This window comes from Gnatocerus cornutus, chromosome 4 (genome assembly GCF_029298725.1).
Source record: "Gnatocerus cornutus isolate USDA-ARS CGAHR chromosome 4, icGnaCorn1.1, whole genome shotgun sequence".
NCBI classification, from domain to species: domain Eukaryota; kingdom Metazoa; phylum Arthropoda; class Insecta; order Coleoptera; family Tenebrionidae; genus Gnatocerus; species Gnatocerus cornutus.
Window position 1 is genome coordinate 679,145 of NC_142236.1, and position 27,446 is coordinate 706,590.

Here is a 27,446-nt window from a genome sequence, read left to right on the forward strand (position 1 = left end):
TTCTTATTAAATGGGTGGATCCATTCTTCGAAACAAAATGGACAATGTGATTGAAATCGCATTAAAACGCAAAAAAGAATCGATTCTATTGGCTGGCATTGTCTTTATCAAAGGAGTTTTTATGATAAAAAACGAACCGAAACAACCAACTCGGTCGCAACCTTTCATTCATTGGCTAAAGGTCTAATAGAACTGTTGTTTATTGGCTAAATTTCTATGCTAATTAGATTGTGCCCGCAAAAGAATTAATTCATTGGAAGTTGATAACAAAAACGCACAAAACAAACGAAATGCATTTGTTGCATAAGGTTTTCATTGATTTGTTTATTAGATGGAAAAGACAGAAGATGTTTGTTTAATAATAGCACTCTAGAGTTAAATAGACAAATTTAATCAAATAATTTTTTTTCAACGAAATAATATAAATTTAATTCGGTCGATATCTCGCTTATTTAAAGAGCGATCTTAAAGTAATTCGTGCTCATTTTACGCAGAATTTTACGTAGAATTCAAAAAAGTAAGATTTGTTAAGATCGGTCGAAAAATAATCAAAGTTTCGGATATTGAATTTTGGGTTGAAAAATTTTCAAAGTTCGATTTCACGGAAACTACAAGAGATTTTTTGAAACGGTTTTTATCAGCGTTTTTCTCGGCTCATTTTACTTTAGAAAACTTCCTCAAAAGTCGAAAATTCAATGGTCAATTTTTTGGGCAAAAAAATTTTGGGACTCAATCGATAAAAAAATTTCAAGTTTTCGTTTTTTGATCACTCCTCGTAAACTATTTGCCCGATCGATCTGAGATTTGGGCAGTTGATAGATCTCGAACTGCTCTTTCGATTGATATTAAATTTAATAAGATTAAATGTAGTTTTCGCCCCGAAATGGCGTCTTGAAAATGAGTCTAAAATTACCCTCTAAAAGCGTAATTTGTTCGATATCTCGTTTAATGTTAGGTAAATTTATGCAATATGAGCTCATTTAACGTAGAATTTTGCGCTGAATTCAAAAATGTTTTTATTTTTCTTGTCGGTTAAAAAATAACCGAGTTAGAATCGTTTGAAATTTCGGGTAGTCGCCAGAGGGCCAAAATTTTGGAGGTTCGAAATCGATTTTTCTCGATATTCGCGGAATTAAGCTAAATATTAAGAAACCTTTTTTGGAATCGTTTTTTTCGCGATTTTTTAGCTTAAAAATTGCTCTTAGATAGTTGGAATTCGAAATTTTAATTTTTTAGTAGGTTCACAAATAACATTGATGGCGTTGATGGCGTAGTTGCAATTTTGATGCTCTGGTCGAAATTGCTGCAATTTTAATTCTACCATTAAATATGTTTTATATGTATATAATATTATTTATCGAATCGCCGCATTTCCATGAAATTTGTTCGATTTTTATTCGCATTCTGTTCTCTATTAACAATGATTTCACTAAACCGAAAATCAATTGGCATATCTACGTGCACCCACCTAATTAATTCCAACCCCCAATCATCGAATTTCTGATGAAATCCGCGCTTTTCCAATAATGCAATTACAAATTCCCCAAATGACAGCAACAGTTTCATTAATTAAGACAAAACCAAAGAGCCAACAGCTCGTGTAATTCATCAGAGCGTTTTCCCACAACACTGCCAAAACTAGGTTACCAAAACCAAAACTTCCCCCGTTCGTAATTTTATCTACAATATCCAAATCAAAGAACAAAGTTTATATTGTGCTCCTTCGTATTTCACTGTACCTATTGTAACCATCGACTAAATGCGTATCGACGCACATTGCCGTCGCGACGCCACCAACAGAGCTACAGGTTATTCGGCTTTCAGTTCTCGGCGGGCATCGTTATGTGACGTCACGCAGAGTAAGTGATCAGCAGGGTGAGTGTTTCAAAAGAGTTGTGTTGTTTGTGTTAAGTGCAAGCTTTTCTAATCGAGTTTTCTTGTTTATTTGCCAATTTAGAAAAAAAAAAAATACTACTGTTAACATTCATGAGTTCTTGAGGGTGAAAAAGTAGGAATTAGCACCGAAGAAAGATTGTGTTAATAACCACTTGGGTGCTCAACAGATTTGAATTTTGTCTAGTTCTATGTTCGGGCTTCCGCAGAAATGAGATCTCACTATTTGCCAAAGACAGTCTCGACGCTGCAATAGCTTCACAATTACAAAGTAAACACATGCAACTATTGATCTTTCTAACAGGTGGTGCTCTGTTCTTTGCGGTCATCTATCTTAACACTTTCCAGAGATTCTCAATTTTGCATGTTGATTTTCTTGATTAACTTCCCTTGACTGTGGTTGTCTGTTTCCGACAGTTTCTATTTAGTTGGCCAAGTCGAATTTATCGAACGTAATTTCGTCAGGTTTTTTCGTGTCGTTAAAACACACTGAACGAATTTTTTATAGGTTTGAATATTTAAAACCAGAGAACCCTTCTCCAGTTATACGACACATTTAAATAATAAAATCTGACCCGACTTTGGTGTCGACGAATTTTTAACGAACGAATAAAATTTCATTGTTGTGCTGGAAAATTTCAGTATAGAATTTTCCGGGAATTTATTCGCCGAACTGCGAAATTGTGTTTCAAATGAACGAATTTAACGACTTTTGGATGTTTCTGACTGTTTGGACGTTTCTGAGTTTTATTTGGAAAAAGGACAAATTTTGATTTCAACGAATAAAAAAACGGATTTCTCGCCTCGCAATTTCCGGCCAGACTTTTTAAAAAGCAACCGTTTTCCAAACCCAATTTCCCCAAAGATGGAAACTGCGATTTCGTCCATATTTGCGTGCACTTGCAAAATATTCGTACATTATAACAGCTCCCTAAGCACGCAACTTTTACATAATAAACTGTTGTTTTCTTATCCTATGCAAAGCAAACATTTTTCGAAATTCGACCCAAAGAATCGGTGGAATTGCTCCAGATCTGAGCTCAAAACTGAGCTTTTCCGCGTTTTATCGCTCCTCTTTTGCCAGAATTTATTGTAACATTCTGCTCACGTCAATCGAAACATGGCATTTCAGTCTCATTCTGGGAAAATGCAAACATATCTGTCATTTTTCCTCTCGAATATCCGCCTCATCTTAATGGATATTGACGAAGCAGCAGGTTGAAAGGAATTTCGGTATTCAGTGTTCGTTTATGAATTATGAGAGACTCGCACAATTCTGCTTTTATATAAATTGAAAATAATATCCACTCTAGATGGTGTGTTTACGACTTGGAGCGGTTCTTGACAGGAACAATTAATTCGGGAGATTCCAGATTATCCCGGCGCATTCACCAAAATGGGATCACTGAAATATTGCTGACGTATTTATCGGGTTGCATGTGAGGTTGTTTTCCTTAGCAATTGACACGTTATCTGGTAAACATGCAATGAATAAAAATGCTTTTTGCTTTTCGATCGCTGCCAGGCATTGAAATAGTCAATTGCTTGCCACGCCACGTTTCACTTTATTGTTTCAGGTGGTAAACGGCATTCTTCTTATCAAGATGTTTTATATCGGCGACTAAAGTAAATTTAGTCGATGGTAAGTTAATTAGATGCACTGTTAGTTTGCAGAGTAGTGCCGCTTTTAGTACAAAAGTACCTCGCAGAACTCTATGTTTTTAATTTCTTTCAATTATCTATATTCTCGGAGATTAGAAACTTTCGCCGGTTTTTTTCAGAAATAAAATCAATTAATCAGTTAAAACTTTATCAGACCCTCCGACTTTGGCCCCGAATCTGCGAAAAACAGATTTTCTTAGAAAATTTTAGTTTTCTCTGGTTAATTTAAACTTTGTAAAACTTAATTGCGCTTATTACAAAGTTGTAGCAATTAGTTAAAGTAGACTTTCGACGAAATGTGGCAAGATAAAAGTAGTTTTAATAAAAATAAAGCTACTGATGGTCACATTGAAGCCACTGGAGCAAATGTAGCTCAAAGCGATTTCTTCTGGGCGTTCCAGTGGCTAAATTTCAGCAAACTAGATGAAAATTTTTTGTTAATTTGCCCCAAAACGGCAAATTTATCTATCAACTTACCCAGGAACGTCGAATCTTCTTGTCAACTTACTATAAAACGTCAAATTTTCTCCGAAACTTTAAAAATTTTTATCAACTTTCCTCAAAACGTCAAAAATCTCTATTAACTTACACCGGATTGTCAAATTTTGCAATCAACTTTGATCCAACTGTCAACATTTCCCGTTAATTTTGCCCGAAACGACTCAACTTCCTGTCAATTTTGTTCAAAAGGTCAAAATTCCCAACTTGCTTTCACTGAAACGTCAAAATTTCCCGTCGACTGCCTCCGAAAAATAAATATTTCTTATCAATTTACCCCGAAACGTCAAATTTCCTCATCAACTTTTTCCAAAAAGGTCAAAATTTTCTGTCATTTTTTACGGAAACGCCAATTTTCCCATCAACTCACCCTGAAACATCCAATCTCCTTATCAATCCACATTAAAGTGTCAAATTTTCTTCACAACGCTAAAATTCGACATCAAATTACTCTGGAAACGTCAAGTCTTTTTGTCAACCTACTCCAAAATGTCAAATTTCCTCTAAACGTCAAATTTACTCGTCCAATTTTCCCAAAAACGCCAAGATTCTCTGTTAATTTTCCTTGAAACATCAAAGTTCTCCATCAACTTACTCCGAAATGTCAAATTTTGCTATCAACTTTGATCCAACTGTCAACATTTTTCGTCAATTTTACCCGAAACGACTAAATTTCCTGTCAACTTTTTTCGAAATGTTAAAATTTCCAGTCATACTTTCACCGAAACGTCAAAAATCCTAGTCAACTGCCTCCGAAAAATCAAAATTTGTCAATTTACCCCGATGTGTCTAATTTTCTCTTCAACTTACACCAAAACGTCAATTTTTTTCGTCAACTTCTTCCGAAACGTCAAAACTTTTCAATAATTTGCCCCGAAACATCAAAAATTGCCATCAACTTACCCGGGAACATCAAATCTTCTCATCTACTCCAAAATGTCAGATTTTTTTTAAAACGTCAAATTTTTCCGTTAAAATTTCCCAAAAACGTCAACAATTTTTGTTAATTTTCCCCGAAGCGTCAAAATTTCCTCATCACCTTCCCCCGAAACGTCAAATTATCCAACAACTTCTCCAGAAACGTCACATTTGGCATTAACTTTCCCACAGATTGCTCCTCAACTTCATAATTAGTTTGCAGAGTAGTTCGCAGAACTCAGAGTTTTGTGTTTCTTAGAATTATCTATATTCTCGGACTTTCGCGTTTTTTCTTAAAAATAAAAATCAATTAATCAATTAAAACTTTGTTAGACACGCGACCTTGGCCCAAATCCCCGAAAAACCGCTTTTCCAAGAAAATTTTAGATTTCTCCGTTTAATTAAAACTTTGTAAAACTTAATATCGCTCATTACAAACTTGTAGCAATTAGTTAAAGTACACTGTAGTAAGATAAAAGTAGTTTTAATAAAAATAAAGCTACTGATGGCCACATTGAAGCTACTGGAGCAAATGTAGCTCAAAGCGATAATTTCTCCTGGGCGTTCCAGTGCTAAATTTCACCAAAACCAGACGTCAGCTTCAACATACTTTCCCGTCTCTCCCGCAAACAATGTTCTTGTATTTTCACGATCGATGCCCTAAATTTCAAGCTCTAAAAACCCTCTGGAGATGTTTTCCGGCCATTTCTTTAAATCCTGTGAAAAATTTACAGGAGCTACATTAAAATTCAAGTTGATTTATGGCGCGCTGTACAAATTAGTCAAGCTCGCTTGTTTTTCTTTCAGGATGAACGTCCCTATTCCTTGCATTACAGTGATGACGGAAGGTAAATCAAGAACCGTCAGACCACGTCTCCAAAGATCCGAAAGGGTCTTCAGCGAGTCGCATCTAACATCATGGGAATTGTTCGTTAGAGACTCGTTGCTTACGCTAGCGTGGCCGGATCTTCTCAGTAATGTTTCCAGGTGAGTTGACATTTTAAGTGAAATCCAAACGGTTAAGAAGACTCCTCTCTTTGGTTGTTTACGATTAGGAGTCTGTGGGGAATTCATCCCTAGACTTTCCACTCAATTAATTTCTTGTGGGAAATTTAACTCGCGAAATTGGTTCGAAAATCGAAAGTAAATTTGCATATCGATGGTATAATTGAAATAATTAGAAGCCCTGAAATTAATTACACGCATAGCTAAATTATTTCTTTTGTCGGAAATCTCATTACCTTACGCAATCAAGACGTGAATAATTCCTTCGTTTCAAGAGCTTAAATGTTTAAAACGACAATGAGGGCTTGGCAAGTTCAAATGAACTTAACTTGCGTCTTTATATTTTTATGGAATCCCGCACAAGTATAAACAGAAGCTGTAAAATTTATCCTGGAACTTGTAAGTGGATCAATACTGACCCAAATTCCTGTCGTCTTCCTGTAGAATTAACGGGATTAAAGCTTGCAGTTTCAATTGCTGGTCCGCGACATTCTCTGCATTTTTGTACTAATTTACACCTCGCCGGGTTCGTTCTTTTTATAATTACGATATTAATTAAAATTTGAGCTTTAATTACATGTTAAATTCGCTTCAATTAACTTTTTTTGAGTTTGATGTCCTTATTTATGTCAATTAACTAATTAAAACGAAGAGGTAATTACCTGGAGAAACCATCAAACTTACTTGAACTTGAGAGGAAAAAGTGAGCTTGTTGACAATATTGGGACTATCGTCTTCAAGGAAATGATGAAGTAAAATCCAATTGTGGTTGTGGATGGAAGGGAAAGGCCGTGTTTTCTTCATTGATTAGGACAGCACTCAACCGGCTCGAATAAGAGAAATTTAACTCGATTGGCATGATGGGATAAATCGAGTAAAGTGAGCTGTATTTTTCTTAAAATCTGCCAATTCGATTAGGCTTGCAGCTTAATTGATCGGATATTTCCAAAACGTCAAATTTCCTCGGCAATTTTCCCTCGATACGTCAAAATTCCCCTCAATACATGAAGCCTTTCTCTCAACTTTTCCTGTTTATTCTTTATTTTTTACAACTTTAAACTTTCTTCATCAACTTCCCCTGAAACGTCAAAAATTCCAGTCAACTTGCCCCAAATTGTTAAAATTATCTATCAATTTACCCTGTCACATTTTCTCATCAACTTGCTTCAAAGAGTCTAAATTTTTCTTTAAACTTCCCCCGAAGTGTCAAAATTCTTCATCAATTTTACCAGAAATGTTCAAATTTCCTATAAACTTACACTGGAACGTCAAATTTTCTTCTTAACTACTCGCAAAATGTCTAATTTTTTATCAACTTTTCCCGAAATGTCAAAATTTCTTGTCAACTTCCGACAAAACGTCAAATTTCCTGGCAACTTTCCTCGAAAAGTTATATTTCTTTAGCAATATACTCCGAAATGTCAAATTTTCCGGCAATTTTCCCCGAAAAGTCATTTTTCTCCAGCAATTTACCCTGAAACGTGAAATTTTTTCATCAACTTACTCCAAAACGTCAAATTTTCTTGTCAACTTCTTCCGAATTGTGAAATTTTTTTGTTAATTTGCCCCGAAACGTCAAATTTTGCTATCAACTTACCCCGGAGCGTCAAAACTGCTCACAAACTTACTAAAAAAAAATCAAATTTTTTCTAAAACTTTAACACTTTTTGTCAATTTTTATCAAAATGTCAAAATTCTTCATCAACTTACCACGGATTGTCAAATAAATTTTTTCATCAATTTTTTCTGAAACGGCAAATTTTGCTATCAATTTCCCTCGAAGCGTCAAAATTCTCCGACGTCAAAATTTTCTCATCAACTTTCCCCGAAACGTCAATTTAATCAACAATTTTTCTCAAAACGTCACATTTCGCCATCAACTTTCCCACAGGTTTTTTTCTAAAAACAGGACAGTTTTTACTTTTGACTTTTGACTTTTTCTAAACGCGTAAAGGGTAATTGGTCCATGTTCTTGTTTACCTCACACAGAACTAAGCAATTACAATTGACGCCTCATTTAAATAAAATCTGTGACGTTGTAAAATTTTATTGCAATTGTTTGAACAGCTTGTTATTATTGTTCACTGGCACATATAAAAATTTGACATTTGATTATGAAGGGATCAAAACTGAACAAAACTAAAAATAAAGTAGAAATTCCCTCGAGTCGCAAGCACAATTTAAACGAACCGTCTGAAAGAGCGTTTATAAATATTTAAAATCTGTGTAAAAATTAAAATGAATCTTTGCCCGTTCTCTTGAATCAATATTTCAAATTCAATTAAAACTTGTTTATTGTTTTCCAACAAAGCCCATTCTGAAATCTCATCACTATCCAATGCATGCCTCTATTTTCGCTAACCGGTGCGCATGCACATAATTAATAAACTCCAAAGCTTTGATGATACCAAATACTCCTCTTTGAAAGTGAAGCTTGTAAATAAAAGACATGCGCAAATTTCAAATTCTAAATCCAACAAGGTGTCAATTGATCTAGATCAGTAACAAGTGTGAAATATGACGGGTCTCTGTCGTGGCATCATTAAATAGAGTGTTTGTGGAAAATGAGTATGAAATGCCCTTTGAGAGGCCGCGGAGGGATGCTGGATAGAGGCCGAACTGGGAGAAGGATGGCAATTGTGGCTCATCATAAATTAGACATTCGCAGTACGAGCTTGGAGACTTGGGGCAGCACTACTTTCAGGTAATTACAGAGCAATTCTGGTGAGTGCTAAAAGGGTCGCTCGTTCCGCACGAAAATTGACCACTGATTGAGACAGCTCAGCCATTTTCCGCTGAAAATCCTCTTCCGCATCCGTTATTTATAAATACTTTCATTGCGGTAATAATCTTCAAACTTGCCGTAAACAAGATGGAATGTTTGTGTTCTCATAAATTTTGCAACATTTCGCCTCAGTTTTCACCTGACCTACTTCCGGAAATGGGTCATCGCGAAAAACTACTCCTGTATCCTGTGCGGTGGGCTATTTTTAGCACGAATATTATTTAAAAAATTACGTTTCCCCAGACGGTGATCAATAACTGAAAATCCCATGATTTGTGGATTACTGTCACAATTGAGCCCCAACGAATTTCCATAAAAAACAATTTCGGTTTGCGAAGTTAGCAACTTAAGTAATCAGTGTCCAAATGCCACCCTTTGCCAGTTAAACCCTCGAGTGATAATTAAAGTTCCACCTCTCATGATGTGAACAAAGTACAAAGGGAATGCATTAAACTCACTTTACAACACCAATTTACCGTAAAACTCCAATTAAAGTTACGTGCATACTAAAGCAGATATTGATGGGGACATTTCAGACGAGATTTGATTAGGGGCTCTAACAACATGTTGCTCCAAAGATACGGCCCTGAATTACACCTGAATTGAGCACTAAAACACTTATCTTGGGACTATAAAATTAGAATATCGCGGTGATAAAAATTGGGTCAAAGTTCAAATATTACGCGTAAACATGTTATAGAATGATCTGATTTGTTATGTAATCAAAAATATGATTTTGCTGAGTTTCTTATTATTTTTGTCATGATGACACCGCAGAAATCGCCGCATAAATGTTTTCTTGTGGGTTTTATCAGTGTGAAACGCGACCATTTTGTGTTTAATTTTATCTAATTTAATTATAAATGGAAAATCTACCAAAAATGTCATGAATTTCGGCTATTTTTCGATATAAATCGACCACTTTTGTCTTCGACTCTTTTTTTAGATTCAGCTGAAAGTTTTTCATGTTTTTTTACCCCATGAAAAACAGTTTTTAGAATTTTGTCAAATTTTTTTACCCAAACCAAAAAAAGTTATGAATTTTTCCAGAAATTGGCTTTTTTATTTTCAAATAGCTACAACTTCAAAAATTAACTTATTAAGACGTTTTTATTTTAAAAATTTTTGATTTAAAATCTACTTTTCAGAAAAAAAATTAAGATGAAAAACTCAATGAATTTTTCGTCTTTTTCTTTTTCTTCTCTCAAAGTTTTGCCATTTTTTATTGTTTATTTTCTCAAAAAAAAAACTTCAATTGATTCTACGATTATTTCCGCATATCCGAAAGAGGGCCGATTTTTTTTCTATTTTTTTTATTAAATTGGAAAAAATAATTTAATGTTATAAATTTTATTTCTAACAGCTTTGTTTATACAATAATTATAAATTGAGTATATGATTCGGTAAAATTGTTTAATTGCATTTATTCATTTATTTTATTTTATAACTTAAAAAAATTAATAAAAATTTTAAAAATAGAAAAAAAATTAAATAAAAAAAAATCAGCCCACTTTGGAATATGCTCGAATGATTGCATAGTTAATTAAGTTAATTAGTTAATTTTTTAACTTTTAAGTTTTTTAGTTAAGTTTTTTTATATATTATTATTATTATATATTATATTATATTATTATATATTATTTATAACTTTTTTTGGGTTGGAAACAAAAATTTGAAAAATTTTTGAGAACCGTTTTTTATAGTGTAGAAAAAGGAACTTTCAGCCAAATCGAAAAGGGGTAAATTCTAGAGCTTGACAACCATTAGCGTATACAAATTTGTAAATTTTTATCTTTGAAATTAAAGACGATTTATTTAATTTAATCTTATTTAATTCAAAATAAGAAATCTTACAAAGATGTTATGAATTTCGGCAATTTTCTTGTGAATCTATTAGCCACGAGTTGCATAATATATTATTTTTTTAGAATCTGTCGCAAAAATTTGTTTTTTATCACTGATAGTTTCGGCGTCGCGACGCGACGTCTTAAGAATGGAATTTTTAGCGATTTGTGAGTTTGTAATACCAATCGCTGTTTTTTTTTTTAATATAAATGTGTTAAAAATATCTCAGTTGTTTTTAGATTGTACGCAAATTGTTTTTAAAATTCCAGAAAAAAATGATGCACCTTCTTAGGCGTCGCGACGTCAAGCTAACGGCGATAAAAACAAATTTTTGCGTCAAATTCTATAGCTTGATCAACCATTTAACGTATACAAATTTGCAAATTTTTATCTGTTTTGGGGGACCCTGTAAATCGACGATTTTCTTAAAAATTTTGTTTAAACCGACAAATCGGGCCAAATTAAAAAAAAACAATATTTTCCACTGCTTTATTAAACTGCAAACCAAAAACAACAACACTTTTTAGTGCGCCTTGGCCTCCTCCCTGGCCTCATGAACACACTTGAAGAAATGCGCGGCGGTATCTTGAGGAGTGGTCTTCTGCACGGCACACTTCTTGATAACCTTCTCCACAGCATCAGCATTATGACTGGCATCAGTGAATTTCGTCCTGATGGTCTCAATCTGAAGAACTCCCTCAGTATTGATAAAACCGGCCTTCTTCAAAATGCAGAGACCATGTTCTTTCAATTTTGGGTCATCAACTTCTTCGTGGTTGCGAACTTTGTTGAGCGACTCCTCCGAGACTCCAGATTCGGTTTTGCACGCATCACTGTACTGGCGGAGCTTGTCTTTGGGAGAATCGGCCTGCAAGGAGATGGTGAAAGGGCAAAAGAGGATGAGGATGACTTACCAGAGCGGCGACGAGAAGAGCGACGAAGACGATGAAGGTTTTCATTTTGAGAGCTGGTGCAAACTGTGATAATTCGGACGTGCTTCGACACTTATAAAGAGGAATTATCTTTGTTTACGGTTATTCCTGGAAAATTTGATTCCAGGCGCTTAACAACAAAGAGTTTGGTCAAGGCTGCGGATTTTTAGCCAATCATTGATATTAATTTATCGCGTTTGATAACTTTTTGATTTGTTTAATCTTCAATCTTCAGTAAACATATTTTGCTTTTAATAAATATTTAGGTGTCACCACTTCCTCGAAATTTTGTTGTACCAACACATGATAGTTCGAGAGTCTGCAAATGGGGTAATCCCGGATTACTCCGGTTCACGATTTGCTCTACCACCATAAACCTGCAAGATTACCGTTACCCGGAATTTCGAGCTTATTATATGATCCACCACGATTCCCACCTGACCTTTTCCAAACAGTGCGGTTAATACAGAGGGTTGAAATTGCTACTTTGTGTACACCCAAAAATTATAATCGATTCGAAATATCCGAGCACAGAACCTCCTCGCGTTGGTAAAATCAAACTCGAGTGCACGGACTACAGAGCTCTGGAGCTCCCGGAATCGTGCGCCCTCAGCGGCGCTTTTCCACACTACGGTTTTCACGTAATGACGTCACAACTGACGTCATGTTGTAGTAACGTGGTCTAGAAAAGCGGATCAATATTTAAGAAGCACGATACATTAGCATTTTATGAGTGCTGCCGGATTTTGCCGGGCGAAAGTCCGGAAAAATGGGTCCAGGCGCGATAGTTTGGAATGGAATTGCACGATTTAAAGTGTTTATCGCTCGACGTTTATGTTTTTCGTGTTATCGGTTTCTTTGAACTCGTTTTGTTTGCGATTACAGGAATTTTAAAACGGAAATTTAGTGTGAGTGGAAAATTATTAAAACAACGTAAACACGGCAATTTCTGTCGTCTTAACTTCTTGTTAGGTCCATGAAAAGAAATTCTGGCCATTTAGAAGATAAATCGACTATAAAAATACTTTGCTCTGCTATAAATATAATCCAATTCGAGCATGTGGGCGTTAGATACCTGATAATTTGTTAAGAAGAAAATTCTGTAGGTTTTTTCGGAGATTCTGGGACAATAGAACTAATGTCCACATGGTGGAGATTAATTCTCGAATCGACCTATTAAATAAAATATCAAATTAAATATAAAATTAGAACTTTATGTCGCTACAAAGCTCTGCCTAATACTGTTTGTTATTGAAGTTCGTATTTTTGTTAGTTTTCAAATTATGACAATGAAATTTTAGGAGGTTACTATTTCTAAAGATTTGATTAACTGTGCCAAAAAGGGAAATTTTGAAACAAAAAATAAAAATTTTAGAAAATTTTATTTTGGAACAAACTAAATACATATTTCAATTTTTTTAATAAAACTAGTATCTTTGGTAGTTTTTAAGTTATAACAATGAAATTTGGGGACGCTATTACTTCTAAAGTGATCATTAACTGTACCAAAGTGTTAAATTTTAGAACAAAATGGAGATTTTAGAAAATTTTATTTTGGAATAGATCAAATATTTTCGATTTTTTGATATTAAAATTTTTATTTTTGTTGGTTTTTAAGTTATAAGATAAAATTTGGGGAGGTTATTATTTCTAAAATGTCCATTAATTGTACAAAAGTGCAAAATTTTACAACAAAAAATAGAGATTTTAGAAAATTTTATTTTAGAGCGAACTAAATATTTTCAACTTTTTGATACTAAAATTCGTATTTTTGTTAGTTTTTAAATTGTGACAATGAAATTTGGAGGAGTGACTATGTCTAAACTGTGTATTAAGTCTGTCAAAGTGCAAAATTTTACAAGATATAGCCATTTTAGAAATTTTTTATTTTGGAACGAACCAAATATTTTCAATTTTTTTTATTAAATTTTGTATCTTTGGTAGTTTTTAATTTATAGCAATGAAATTTGGGTAGTTTACTACTTTGAAAGTGTTCATTAACTGTACTAAAGTTCAAAATTTTAGAACAAAAAATGGAGGTTTTAGAAAATTTTATTTTGGGATGGATCAAATATTTTCGACTTTTTGATATGAAATTTTGAGAAGTTACTATTTCTAAAGTTTTTATTAACTGTGTCAAAATGCAAAATTTTAGGACAAAAAATAGAGATTTTAGAAATTTTGTTTTGGAACGAACTAAATATTTTTAACTTTTTGTTACTAAAATTCGTATTTTTGTTAGTTTTAAAGGTATGACAATGAAACTTGGGGAGATTATTATCTCTAAAGAGTTAATTGACTGTGCCAAAGTGCAAAATTTTAAAACAAAACAAAGCAATTTTAGAAAATTATTTTTTGGACCAAACTAAATATTTCTAACTTTAATAATTGTCGTTTTCTTGTCTAGTTTAAAATCGATTAATTTTTCACGAGGTTAATCCAGCGGGTGTTGGTCATGCACGAGCAGAATCCATTAATTTTCCATTTCCTGTCGTTTTGAATTTTCTCTGTCGAAGCTCCTATTTTTGTCGAAATTTTGTTTTCATTCGTGATGGTAAAGAGGAGACGGCATCAAAAGAATAAAACATGAGTTGTCGCCTTTGTGGTTTTGGGTCACTCTGGGAAAATCAGGAATAAAAGGTGCAAAATAAAAATTATTAAATCTATTTTGGACTTTTCTGAAAATTAGTAACCACCTGATGCGCTCCCCTCTCCTCCGCATGCGCCGTCACCAATCACATTCTCAAAGACATATGAAAGCACCCGCGAAAGCTTCTCGAAACTCAGTTGAAGCTCAGCTTTACGGGTTAAAGGTCGATAACCTTCGCGTGTAATTTCAACGCGATGCTACTACCATTTAACCCAACTGTGTTTAAACGAAGCTGTAATTAACGAGGGTGAGTTATAGCGTCCGGATTATTGAAAAGTTAAGCTGCACGAAAGCTCTCTTATTCTGAGATTCGGAAAGAAATGGTGCAAACTTATGGGGCCCAACTTTTCATTGATTTTCTTCTAGTTGGACTTTATTATTATCGATTTGTTTTGAAAAGTACGAGCTTGTTAACATTTTCCGGGTCGGGCGATAAATGTAAACATTATCAGAATGCACCGGCAGCTCGCCCTCGTGATAACGTTTAATTTTGTAATTTATTATTTAATCCGGTGTAATCTATAGATCGGAATTATTTCACTGCATATGGGGCGCATATTGAATGGTCTAATAATAGCGTGACTATAAATACTTTAATGAAATGTTGAAAAATATTCGCTTTATCACTTTTATCTGGCAGCAAAATAATGAGATTAGTGCGAACGAGAGTGTTGATAAAAAATCGTGTTTTGCCAGATGACCGTATTATGGCGGAATGTTCAAGGGATTTGTGAGCCTAATCTCAAAAATTTCAACAAAATCTTCAACAACACAAATTTTCGGTGTCAAAGAAAAATTTCTAAATAATTTCATAACTAGGGGGATAAAATAAATTGTATTAATAGCAGCGACCTGCTTCTCGTCTAATTTTCATCGTTTTGCCTCCGGTGCAATTTCCTTTGATAAAACAGAAAGAGAGAAGACTATCCAATAATAGACAAAATTATTAAAATTCTAGAATAATGGGGAAAAAAATAACTTCAATTTTAACTGCATTTGCAATCAATACAAAGGCTATTTTTCCTGCAGAGAATTTTTAAATCTCCTGCAATTTCTGCGGAACGACAAACAAGAAGTGTCGTGGTCGGAGATACAGGGTTCGGAAACACTTGTGTCCACCCCAAAATCATCTTTAATTTTAAAAATAAAACTTTCAAAATTTGCATACGCTCACAGTTAACAAAGCTCTAGAAGCTGACGCAAAAATTTGTTTTTTATCACTGATAGCTTTGGCGTCGCGGGGCTTTGAAAATGTAATTTTTAGGTAATTGTGAGGGTTTGTGATATCAACCCCTAATTTAATTTTTTTTCAATATAAATATGTTTAAAATATCTCAATTGTTATTTTAGATTCAATGCAAATTGTCTTCAAAATTTGAGAAAAAAATGCTGTTTTATCAAGTTAGTTTCCAATTTCATTACGTCAAAATTGGGAACTACGTTTACACCCATCTGTCAACATCTTGTGTCGCAAATGACATCTATTCTTTGGCTCGCTTTAGATTGTAACAAAAGTCTTACTTGGTGAAATTGTCGCTTTGTCGATGTTAATTAACGATTTGTGGTGTCCATAAAGTGCAACATGCCCGTGTTAATCAAAATTAGCCTTTATAAAAGTGAATGAAGTGACTTGTGAAATTTTGGTGTAAACGTAGTTTGCCACCGCGCCGTCATAATTTTGAAAACTAACTTGATAAAGCAGCGTTTTTTTCGCAAATTCTAAACACAATTTGTATTTGATTTAAAACAAAAATTCAAATATTTGTGTTACAGTTATGTCGTAAAAAATTTGAATTCGCGAATATTTCCGCAAAAGCTCAAAAATCGCTAAAAATTAAACTTCAATTTTTTTGTCAGCTTCTAGAGCTTCGTCAACTGTGAGCGTATGCAAATTTTCAAAATTTTGTCTTTAAAATTAAAGACGATTTTGGGGGTGGACACAAGGGTTGCCGGACCCTGTATAGAGGGCCCATATTTTCGAACCTTTAAAATTTTGGCCCTTTGACGTTCCGGAATTTTGGGCTCGAATTTGGAATCAGCGTGCAATTCTGGGTAAAATGAGCTATAATAACTCAAATTTACTCCAAAAATGAGCGAAATATCGATCTCAAAATTTTGACATAATTTTAGTCATCAAAAATACAATTTATTCCTTAAATACCGAAATTGACGAAATTTGGTGTTTGGGAAAAAATGTATTTTTGATAATTTTTGTCAACACCAAAATTTGATCCAATAAATTTCATTCAGGATAATTTTAGTCATAATTTTTTTGACTTTTGGAAAACTTTTGAACTATTTCTTAGCTAAAAAATCGCGAAAAAAACGATCGCAAAATCCGTTTTATATATCTATTGTTGTTTTCGTGATATTTAGCCCGGAACTTTCGAATTTGGTTCTCTGGCGACTATACAAAAATTCAGACAGTCAAAACTCAATTATTTGTTTGTTGACGTACATTCAAGATTTTTCCAGGTTTAAATTTGGCGTAATTTTTTTTCGTTAATTGAGCACTAATAACTTAAGTTTGCTTCACAAATAAACAAAACATTGATCAAAATTTGTTTTCGTTGGTTGATTTTGGTGTGATTTTTAATAATTTTTTTCAAGACAAAAACGGCGTGTAATGCCTTTGAGTTTACATCAATCGAAAGAGGAGCTCAAAATCTATTCAAATTCGAGATCGATTGGACAAATAGTTTACGAGTTTTGGCTAAAAAAACAAAAAACTGAACAATTTTTGTCGATTGAGTTGAATTTTTTTTGCGAAAGAATCGACTATTGATTTTTGGGTCTTCAAGAACTTTTTCTAAAGTAACATGAGCCGAGGATAACGGTGGCGCAATCGGTTGCTCAATATTTTTAATAGTTTCCGAGATATTTAACTTTAAAAATTACAAAAATGAAAATCAACTATCCGCAACTTTTGGCCATAACTCAGTTATTTGTTGTCGGATCTTAATTTTAATCCCAGATTTGATCAGCTTGATATGCGTAAGATGAGCCCAAATAAGTTGAGTTTGTTTGTTTCATAAATTATTGATTGATTGACCAAAAACTGTTTTGAAGAGGTCTTTATGGGGTGGTTTTCAATTCCTGTTTTTAAGGTGAAAAAGTGAAAGAGCAGCTCAAAATTAATTATTTGGTCTAATTACAGATCAGTAGACCCAATAGCTTAGGAGAGGCGGTCAAAGAACAAAAATTCAATTTTTTTTGTCGTCTCAAACATCAAAAAATTAACTTATTTCTGTTATTTTCAATGCAAATTTCCAAGTATTTTATCATAACTTTAAGTCTGTTGTTTCTTTGTAAATGGGGAAATATTCTCTGCAGGAAAATTTGGGCCTGAAATCTGAGGACTGCAACCTCCAAAAAAATCCAAGAAATATTAGCCTCACATGGAACTAATTCTTTTGCTTGTTTTAAAGAAACTGCATCTCGTACCTTGATATTAAACCGTTTTATCAACGTCAGAGAAAATTTGCAATATGTATTGCATCCTGCGCCAGTTTCCACAATTTATGTAAAACAGATGCGATGTTCCTCCAGTTTCCAGCAATTATTAATAATTTCAGAAACATCTCGTGTGACAATGTAGCAATAAAATTTTGAAACTTTCCATTTTTATGTTCTAACAATCCGTGTGTTCACTTCGAAATGACTTGTTTTCTCGTCACCGCAACACAAATTTATTTCCAAACTTTGCACATGTTCATTAGCGAGATATCAAGAATGTCAGTTAGAAACTGGAGCGATTTCTCAATTTAACATTTAACAAAGTTTCAAGCACACATCTGCTATTTTCAATGGTCTCGTTATCGACTGGAAACTCTGGGCGAATTTTCTTAGAATTAGCGGCGGTGAAAAAACTAGATGAATTGTTACTGTCTCAACTGTCCGGATGTGGTACGCCTTGGGAGAAAACATGATAAATTGATGTCAGGAGCAAAGATTTTTTGCTGGAAACTAAGCGAGTTGCTATTAATACAAACTGGGGTTTTAATTTGGAATCGGAGAATAGGAGAAAATCTGCTGTGGAAATAATGAATAGATACTCGTGGAAACAGACAGATGCAACAGTTTAATAATTATTTTTCTGCTTGTGCAAGTCCAGGTTTAATTAATTCGAAATCGCACGAACACGGGGGGCCATTGTCCGCGATTTCTTTCTGTTTTTGCACAAATTTTTAGATCTAAAAGTCCGACACGTGTCCAGTTAATAATTTGTCCCCAAGAACGTCACCACGAACAAACCGTATTTAATCACAAAGTTCGCTAATTGGGTGGCTGAACCATTATTCATAGGAAATTAATTTGCTTGAGATTGGACGTCATCGTCATTGTGGACGAAGATTGGAATTTCACTTTATGCGCACGTTAATTACTTAGCGAATTTAAAACTAAAACATCCCCAAATAGGTCGTTTCCTTATCAGTTTTGCACCATTTCTAAACCGCCGACTAAAATAAATCGAGCCGGGTCAGTGTTTTGTTAACACGGACGAAGAGAAATAGAGTGTAACAGTGATTGATGGTTTTCTTTGCGAACTAGGAATGCTGTGCTTAGACATGAGGCTTGTTCAAAGATTAAGAGGTGAAAGGACAGAGGATGCCGCTGCCAGAGACCGATCCAAAAGTGTTTGTGTTACGAGCTTCAGGAACAAGTCGCCGAGGGATGTTAGTGCTTTTAAACTCTTCCATCGACGGGCCAGCAGTGCTATGTAAGAATTAATTCACACAAAAAATCAACCTTATGGAAATTATTCCGAGCTTTTGAAATTTCTGTGTCTATTTTGCCTGGCCTAACTGTCGATAATGCAAACTCGATAAAAACCGACGTAAATCGTATTAACTTCTTCGGGAAAATCGGTACAACGTACGGGCTGTTATCTCAAACATGACTTTGATCGGCCATAACTTAGTTATCTGTTGTCGGATCTAAATTTAAATTCCAGATTTGGAATTTGCGTAAAATTTTGCGTAAACTGATGTATAATAACTCGAGTTTACTCTAAAAAATAAGCGAGATATCGATATAAAAAATTTGCCATAGTTTTAGTCATGAATTTTTGCGAAAATTTGCAAATTTCTACTCTAGAAAAATCAAAGCACTATTTCTTAGGTAAAAAATCGCGAGAAAAACGATGGCGCAAACCGCATTTCAATATCTGAAATAGTTTTTAAGATATCGAGCACGAATTATTTTGAACCTTCAAAAATTTGGCCCTCTGGCGACAACCCAAAAATTCAAACGGCCATAACTCAATTATTTGTTGTCGGATCTGAATTTAAATTCTAGATTTGGATTCAACGTGAGATTCTGCGTAAAATGAGTCAAAATTTATTGAGTTTACCTACGAAATAAAGAAAGCATTGACAAAAAAACTGTTTGGAAGTGGTCATTTTGGGGTGATTTTCAATCACTATTTTTAATGTAAAAACGACGTTTAATACCTTTGTATTATATATCATTCGAAAGAGGAGCTCGAAATCTATCTACTGGCCCAATGCGAGATCGATCAAACAAACGGTTTACGAGTTATGGTCAAAAATAAAAAAAATGAAAATTTTTTATCGATTGAGTCGGATTTTTTTTTTCGCAAAAAATCGACTATCGAATTTTGGGCTTTTAACCACTTTTTCTAACGTAAAATGAGCCGAGAAAAACGATGGCGCAAACCGCATCTCAATATCTCTAATAGTTTCCGAGATATTTAACTTTGAAAATTGGGAAAAATGAGAAAAAATGAAAATCAACTATCCGAAACTTTAATCGGCCATAACTCAGTTATTTGTTGTCGGATCTAAATTTAAATCTCAGATTTGGAATCTGCGTAAAATTCTGCGTACAATGATGTGTAATAACTCAAGTTTACTCTAAAAAATAAGCGAGATATCGATATGAGAAGTTTGGCCATAGTTTTAGTCATGAATTTTTGCGAAAATTTGCAAATTTCGACTTTTGGAAAATCTAAAAACGATTTCTTATGTAAAAAATTGCGAGAAAAACGATGCCGCAAACCGCATTCCAATATCTGAAATAGTTTTCGAGATATCGAGCATGAATTGTTTGGAACCTTCAAAAATTTGGCCATCTGGCGACAACCCAAAAATTCAAACGGCCATAACTCAGACATTTGTTGTCGGATCTGAATTCAAATTTTAGATTTGGATTCAGCGTGAGATTCTGCGTAAAATGAGTCGAAATTTATTGAGTTTACCTACGAAATAAAGAAAGCATTGACCAAAAACTGTTTGGAAGTGGTCATTTTGGGGTGATTTTCAATCACTATTTTTAATGTAAAAACGACGTTTAATACCTTTGTATTATATATCATTCGAACGAGGAGCTCGAAATCTATCTACTGGCCCAATGCGAGATCGATCAAACAAACGGTTTACGAGTTATGGTCAAAAATAAAAAAAATGAAAATTTTTTATCGATTGAGTCGGATTTTTTTTTCGCAAAAAATCGACTATTGAATTTTGGGCTTTTAACCACTTTTTCTAACGTAAAATGAGCCGAAAAAAACGATGGCGCAAACCGCATCGCAATATCTCTAATAGTTTCCGAGATATTTAACTTTAAAAATAAGGAAAAATGAGAAAAAATAAAAATCAACATTTCAAAATTTTAATCACCCATAACTCGGTTATTTGCAGTAGTATCTGAATTTAAATCCCAGATTTGGAATCTGCGTAAAATTCTGCGTTCACTGATGTATAATAACTCAAGTTTACTCTAAAAAATAAGCGAGATATCGATATGAGAAATTTGGTATAGTTATATAATCATGAATTTTCGCGAAAATTTGTAAATTTCTACTATTGGAAAATCTAAAAACGATTTCTTATGTAAAAAATCGCGAGAAAAACAATGCCGCAAACCGCATTCCAATATCTGTAATAGTTTCCGAGATATCGAGCATGAATTGTTTCGAACCTTCGAAAATTTGACCCTCTGGCGACAACCCAAAATTTCAAACGGCCATAACTCGGTTATTTATTGACAAATATTACAAAATTATCATATTTTTGGATTCAGCGTGAAATTCTGCGTAAAATGAGACCCATATTTGTTGAGTTTACTTAATAAATAAACGAGGTATTGGCCAAAAACTGTTTTAAAAACATCATTTTAGGGCGATTTTCAATCAATGTTTTCAAAATGAAAATGACGTTGAATAGCATTGAATTATACATCAGTCGAAAGAGGAGCTTAAAATCTATCTACTGGCCAAATTTGAGATCTATAGGACAAATAGTTTGCGAGTTATGCCAAAAATTAAAAAAAATGAAAAATTTTCATCGTTTGAGTCGCAATTTTTTTTTGCGAAAAATCGACTATCAAATTTTGGGCTTTTAAGCACATTTTCTAACGTAAAATGAGCCGAGAAAAACGATGGCGCAAACCGCATCTCAATATCTCTAATAGTTTCCGAGATATTTAACTTTGAAAATTGGGAAAAATGAGAAAAAATGAAAATCAACTATCCGAAACTTTGATCGGCCATAACTCAGTTATTTGTTGTCGGATCTGAATTTAAATCCCAGATTTGGAATCTGCGTAAAATTCTGCGTTCACTGATGTATAATAACTCAAGTTTACTCTGAAAAATAGGCGAGATATTGATATGAGAAGTTTGGGTATAGTTTTAATCATGAATTTTCGCGAAAATTTGCAAATTTCGACTATTGGAAAATTTAAAAACGATTTCTTATGTAAAAAATCGCGAGAAAAACGATGCCGCAAACCGCATTCTAATATCTGGAATAGTTTTCAAGATATTGAGCACGAATTGTTTGGAACCTTCAAAAATTTGGCCATCTGGCGACAACCCAAAATTTCAAACGGCCATAACTCGGTTATTTATTGACAAATTTTAAAAAATTATCATATTTTTGGGTTCAGCGTGAAATTCTGCGTAAAATGAGACCAAATTTGTTGAGTTTGCTTAATAAATAAACGAGGTATTGGCCAAAAACTGTTTTGATAACATCATTTTGGGGTGATTTTCAATCAATGTTTTCCAAATGAAAATGACGTTTAATAGCATTGAATTATATATCAGTCGAAAGAGGAGCTTAAAATCTATCTACTGGCCAAATTTGAGATCTATAGCACAAATAGTTTGCGAGTTATGCCAAAAATTAAAAAAAATGAAAAATTTTCATCGTTTGAGTCGCAATTTTTTTTTGCGAAAAATCGACTATCGAATTTTGGGCTTTTAAGCACATTTTCTAACGTAAAATGAGCCGAGAAAAACGATGGCGCAAACCGCATCTCAATATCTCTAATAGTTTCCGAGATATTTAACTTTGAAAATTGGGAAAAATGAGAAAAAATGAAAATCAACTATCCGAAACTTTAATCGGCCATAACTCAGTTATTTGTTGTCGTATCTGAATTTAAATCCCAGATTTGAAATCTGCCTAAAATTCTGCGTTCACTGATGTATAATAACTCAAGTTTACTCTGCAAAATAAGCGAGATATTGATATGAGAAGTTTGGCTATAGTTTTAATTATGAATTTTCGCGAAAATTTGCAAATTTTGACTATTGGAAAATTTAAAAACGATTTCTTATGTAAAAAATCGCGAGAAAAACGATGCCGCAAACCGCATTCCAATATCTGGAATAGTTTTCTAGATATTGAGCACGACTTGTTTGGAACCTTGTATTATGTCATTCGAAAGAGGAGCTCGAAATCTATTTACTGGCCCAATTTGAGATCGATCAAACAAACGGTTTACGAGTTATGGCAAAAAAAAAATGAAAAATTTTCATCGTTTGAGTTGTAATTTTTTTTCGCGAAAAAACGACTATCGAATTTTGGACTTTTGAGAACATTTTCTAACGTAAAATGAGCCGAGAAAAAGAATGGCGCAAACCGCATCTCAGTATCTCAAATAGTTTCCGAGATATTTAACATTAAAAATTACGAAAAATGAGAAAAAATGAAAATCAACTTTCCGAAACTTTCATCGGCTATAACTCAGTTATTTGTTGTCGGATCTGAATTTAAATGTCAGATTTGGAATCTGTGGAAAATTCTGCGTACACTGATGTATAATAACAGAAGCTGGCAACGTCCTTCTAATTAAACCGACAGGAGAATAATGGTCACTTTACACCTCTCCGGGCGAAATAAATTCCAGAGATAAAAATAAGTGTGGAAATCAATCTCGACAAGAGCAATATTCGACATTTTTCTCTTCGATTTCTTCCCCGGGCACAACGCTGCGAGTTGATTTAGACCGTCAATATCTGCAGATTTAATATCCATTCTTTTGAAGTGACTTGCAACATGTAAGAGCTTTCGGCGACTGCAAATTTAAAGAAAGTTTTCTATTGTGTCGCCCAATTTGTTTCTGGAGAAGTTCGCGACAAACTAAACTGGTAATTACCGCTGAAACTTTTGATGACTCCGCTTCCTTTATTACCATTTTTCCTTCCGTCGTTAAATTGTCGCACGCATCAATAACTTGAAAACCGATTTGATTTAATAACCAACAAAGAGCTGTGTTATCTCTGAATTACAGAGCATAACACCTTTACTGACTTTCCGACAGTTCGATATGTCGCGGCGTAAAATTTTCATGGCGCGGATCCGAATAAAAGTGCAGACTTCGGCGAGGATTATCTTTAAATTAAATAGTGGATTAATTAACTTGTGCTTTTAAAGAGTAATGTAGCGATGTAAGCTCGCTGAGATAATATCACGTTCATGTAGGTTTTAGCGTTGCACGATTAATTCCATCGAGACGTGTCAAAGCTTTCTGTTGTAATGCGATGCTAACACCTGCTTTAACTAGGATTATTATACTTCTTTTTCTACTCTCGGGTTTTAAATGACGTTTTAAGTTGGCATCTTAGTGATGCTAACTGACATTTTAAACGCATTGCCTCATCTATAACTAAAATTTGTTTTGAATTTGAGGTCGTACAAAAAGTATTGTACATAACACGTTTGTCAACTGCATTAAACACGAGCGGAGCGAATTTCTTAATAAACTCGTGACTAAAGATGTCCTAGATCAGTTTTCTACTTTTTTTTGAAAAACACAAACAAATATTTTATCTTTGTAAAGCGGAAAATTATAAGCGACTAGACGACAATCTTTTTGAAACACAGAGTATTATACTCTTTATGAAGAAATCCGGGTCCTTGAAGAACACATTTTTTTAAGTTCCTTCCACCCGAGGGAGTATAAAAATGAGATGATATTTGCTTGTTTAACTCCATATTTTATTTACGTTCAAAATCCATGATCCGGGCGACGTAACAAAAAAATTAAAACTTTGTAAAAATGGTGGATGCGCCGGGCCACCTTGATTCTCTTCAGAAGGTGTAATGACCGCCTTTCAAGAAAACTCGCTTCTGCAGCTAAATGGCGATTTATATCTCTCGAGTAAAATTCAATTCTATAAATTGTATGACATTTAACCTCCCTTTGACTTCTGTTTTTCTATCCGCTTGAATGGGAATCCGCCCCCAATTCTGTCTCGCGCTCCCTGAAATAGGTCGATACCGCCGTAACACCCAACATTTCGTGTCAAGTAACAATGTCTTGTTGCTGGTCTTTACCATTGGGTTGGTTTACCACAACACATTTTTTCTATGAAAGGCAATTTCAGCGCAGTGCAGGTGCTATCTCTCGTTTCCGCAGCGAATAAATCACGATCGATTGGATATTGTTCTCAAGTTTTAATTGCTTCGATTTTCTGGATGATGCTATTTTTGGACACGTGTAGAATATTTTCTTGTTTGCTTAACCACGAGGTTGATTTGTTTGCTCGCTCGGAGTGAAAGTGGAAGAATTTAAAGACGGTAAACTGAATTGTCTGTCGGTGTAAATTATTGAGCATGCAAACACCAGTGGAAAGGTAAATGACCAAATGTGGGGAGCACTTAGGGGGCTGTCGCAAAGTGTTAAAGGAGCTTCCGGGATTGGGGAAAAATCCCCCATCATCTGCAACTGTTTGCAACTTCAAAGAAAGACAGCTCGACTTAATTAGCAAACTGTGTTCAATTTCCAACAGGATTTGACGGGTGTAGTTTGCTTTTACAATAGTAATTAACGTTCGATCTCTAGTTAAACTGTAAAGGCAAGAGGCAGTTTCTCCGAAAATCATCAAACTGATAAGTAAACTTTCTCTCTAACTCAATTGTCATATTCTCTCGCATGAAAACCAATTAAAAACTTGTCCATAACTGTAGCAACAACAGTTTTGGAGTTGGAAATTAGGATCCAGACTATAAACGCATTAAATGGAATACCTGATGAGCAGAATTAGATCTAAACTTCCCGAACGAAATTAGAAGAGATAAGTTTGCCTACCTAAAATTCAGCGTCGCGAAAGAGTTTAATTAATTAATGTTGCCGCAAAGTTTCCTAAAAACTGATTGGGGCCGATATAATGAGGTTACTATAGAAAGCGGTTTGTAACTTTATCGATCCAAACTGTAATGTTAATGCAAATTCAGCGCTTATGCGGGTGTTTTTACGTTTTAGGAAGTCTCATTAATTACTTTATGCCGGTTATAAAAAAGTAGGTTAGTCACTTATTTACATAGAGATAACAGTAACAAATCTAATAAAAGAAGCTTAAATTTAGCCATATTTCAAATTCCATTACTCTCTGGTGAATTTTTTATCTGTACAGATGCATGTTTGTTACAGTTGATTTGATGACGCAATTAATTCGGTCTAATTCCCGGAACACCAATAAAATTTCCAATCTGGGAATGTGTAATCACCGAAAGGATAAACGCTGCTATTAGTCTCAACTCGCAACATTGATACTTCTCTTTAAATATTTAACGAATCAATATACGTTTGTATAAACAGGTAATCCTGTTTATTCCTGCCAACTCGTGCGATTTCTAATCTTATTACGAGATAAAAATAACCGCCGCGAAAAAAGAAATTTCGTGCATTTGTTGCAGTTGGAATAAACAGACTTGTTGTATTTTCCTCTGAAATAGGTCAGATAAACCAACTAAAGTAATTAGGAAAATTTGGACACGATTTTAGACGGAGCAGTTTCCCGGTTTTAATTCCCACGAAAATCCAAGGTGTAATTGCAAATTGCTTGTTTACAACTCAACAAACGCCGGAATTTTCCGACACTCCTCCACAACGCGAAGAAAATTTATGTAGAATGTTACTTTCGCAAACTTTGAATGATCACCACTTCTTTTTCTTTATTTCAGCTCAACAGCCAGTGATCTCATATCTCGTCGCGGAGTTTTCTCTAGACGCTATTACGGCTCCGTTGAGCAGGTAAGATAAATTATGATCTATTCAGGTAAAGTTGGTGAGATCTATCACTTTAAAATTATCAAGGGATGATGAATGTGGAAAAAGATTGTTTACACAACACGGCGAAATTAACTCGGGAGAAAATACGGCAAAAACGAAGCCCAGCTTGGAATTTCATAAATTGTACAGCGGGTAATTCTAGTTTTAATGCGGTTTCCGCTCAAGTTGGCAGAACATGGTCCGATAAATACAACAAATTCGCGAACGAACGGAATTATTTAAGCAAGGGCGAGTTTTAGAGCTGTTATTGCGCACTTAGATTTGAAGAAAAATGGTGGAGGCGCTGGGGAAAACTTACCGTTTTTCAGCAGCAGTCGCCTCTGAATTTTACTTCACTTGGGACATTTTTAAAGACTCGCGCTAACTAAATACGCACTATATTTCTTGTCAAAATCCACAACTGTCAAATTTAGGGAAATTATTTCTACCAACCTTGTCATCTTAAAATTTCCAAAGTAAACCTTAAATAAAGAAATAACTGCGATAATGAACATTTGCGAGCTAAATCGACTGTTTTTACTTTTCTTTAAACTGGCTACAGTCGGTTTAGGGTGCAAATGCCCACTTTCACAGTTATTTTTGATTTAAGGTTGGTCTTTCTTTAGAAATTTTAAAATGACAAGGTTGGTAGCGATAATAAGTTGGAATTTTGATGAGTTACCTTTGGAAATTTTAAGGTGACAGGGTTGGCAACATTATCCTCCAGATTTTGACATTTGACAATTTTGACATAAAAAATTGTCCATCAAAATTACGTAATTAATTAGTGCAAGCTCTTAAACTGCTTTAAAAACGGTAAGAAACGAATTGAACTTCGACTCGTTACATTGGCAGAACTGCAGCGATCACTTTTGTACCCCAAAACCTAATTCACAAGACACCGCGACTGCAACTTTTCTAAAAAGAACGAATTACACGATAAAAAATCTAT

General features: G+C 34.2%; 2 protein-coding genes across 10 annotated transcripts in view; one reads left to right on the forward strand and one right to left on the reverse strand.

The window, feature by feature from the left end:
* Positions 1–1,803: 1,803 nt before the first annotated feature.
* The window catches only part of LOC148175692 (GTPase-activating Rap/Ran-GAP domain-like protein 3), a 32,311-nt gene continuing 6,668 nt past the window's right edge, over positions 1,804–27,446 (forward strand). For 2 of the 9 annotated variants that reach the window (XM_088034063.1, XM_088034067.1), the window contains exons 1-3: positions 1,804–1,875; positions 5,779–5,958; positions 26,407–26,476. In XM_088034063.1, coding sequence (XP_087890189.1) covers positions 5,780–5,958; positions 26,407–26,476 — 249 coding nt within the window. In that variant the 5' untranslated portion in view covers positions 1,804–1,875; position 5,779. Of the gene's footprint in view, positions 1,876–3,469; positions 3,536–5,764; positions 5,959–8,462; positions 8,681–14,325; positions 14,436–18,726; positions 18,909–26,406; positions 26,477–27,446 lie in introns of those variants that run through there. The other 7 variants (XM_088034068.1, XM_088034071.1, XM_088034064.1 and 4 more) reach the window with 6 other exon arrangements.
* Positions 11,082–11,631, reverse strand: LOC148175693 (B1 protein-like). Its single transcript, XM_088034080.1, has 2 exons — positions 11,521–11,631; positions 11,082–11,474 (listed from the first exon to the last, which is right to left on the reverse strand). The coding sequence occupies exons 1-2, from the start codon at positions 11,563–11,565 to the stop codon at positions 11,130–11,132; spliced, it is 390 nt and encodes a 129-aa protein (XP_087890206.1). The 5' UTR covers positions 11,566–11,631; the 3' UTR covers positions 11,082–11,129.

Bases quoted from the DNA above. Each gene is read 5' to 3' on its own strand.
- LOC148175693 (XM_088034080.1), bottom strand. From the start codon at position 11,565: ATGAAAACCTTCATCGTCTTCGTCGCTCTTCTCGTCGCCGCTCTG. The intron at 11,475-11,520 runs GTAAGTCATCCT...ATCTCCTTGCAG, and splicing joins CTCTTCTCGTCGCCGCTCTG to GCCGATTCTCCCAAAGACAA.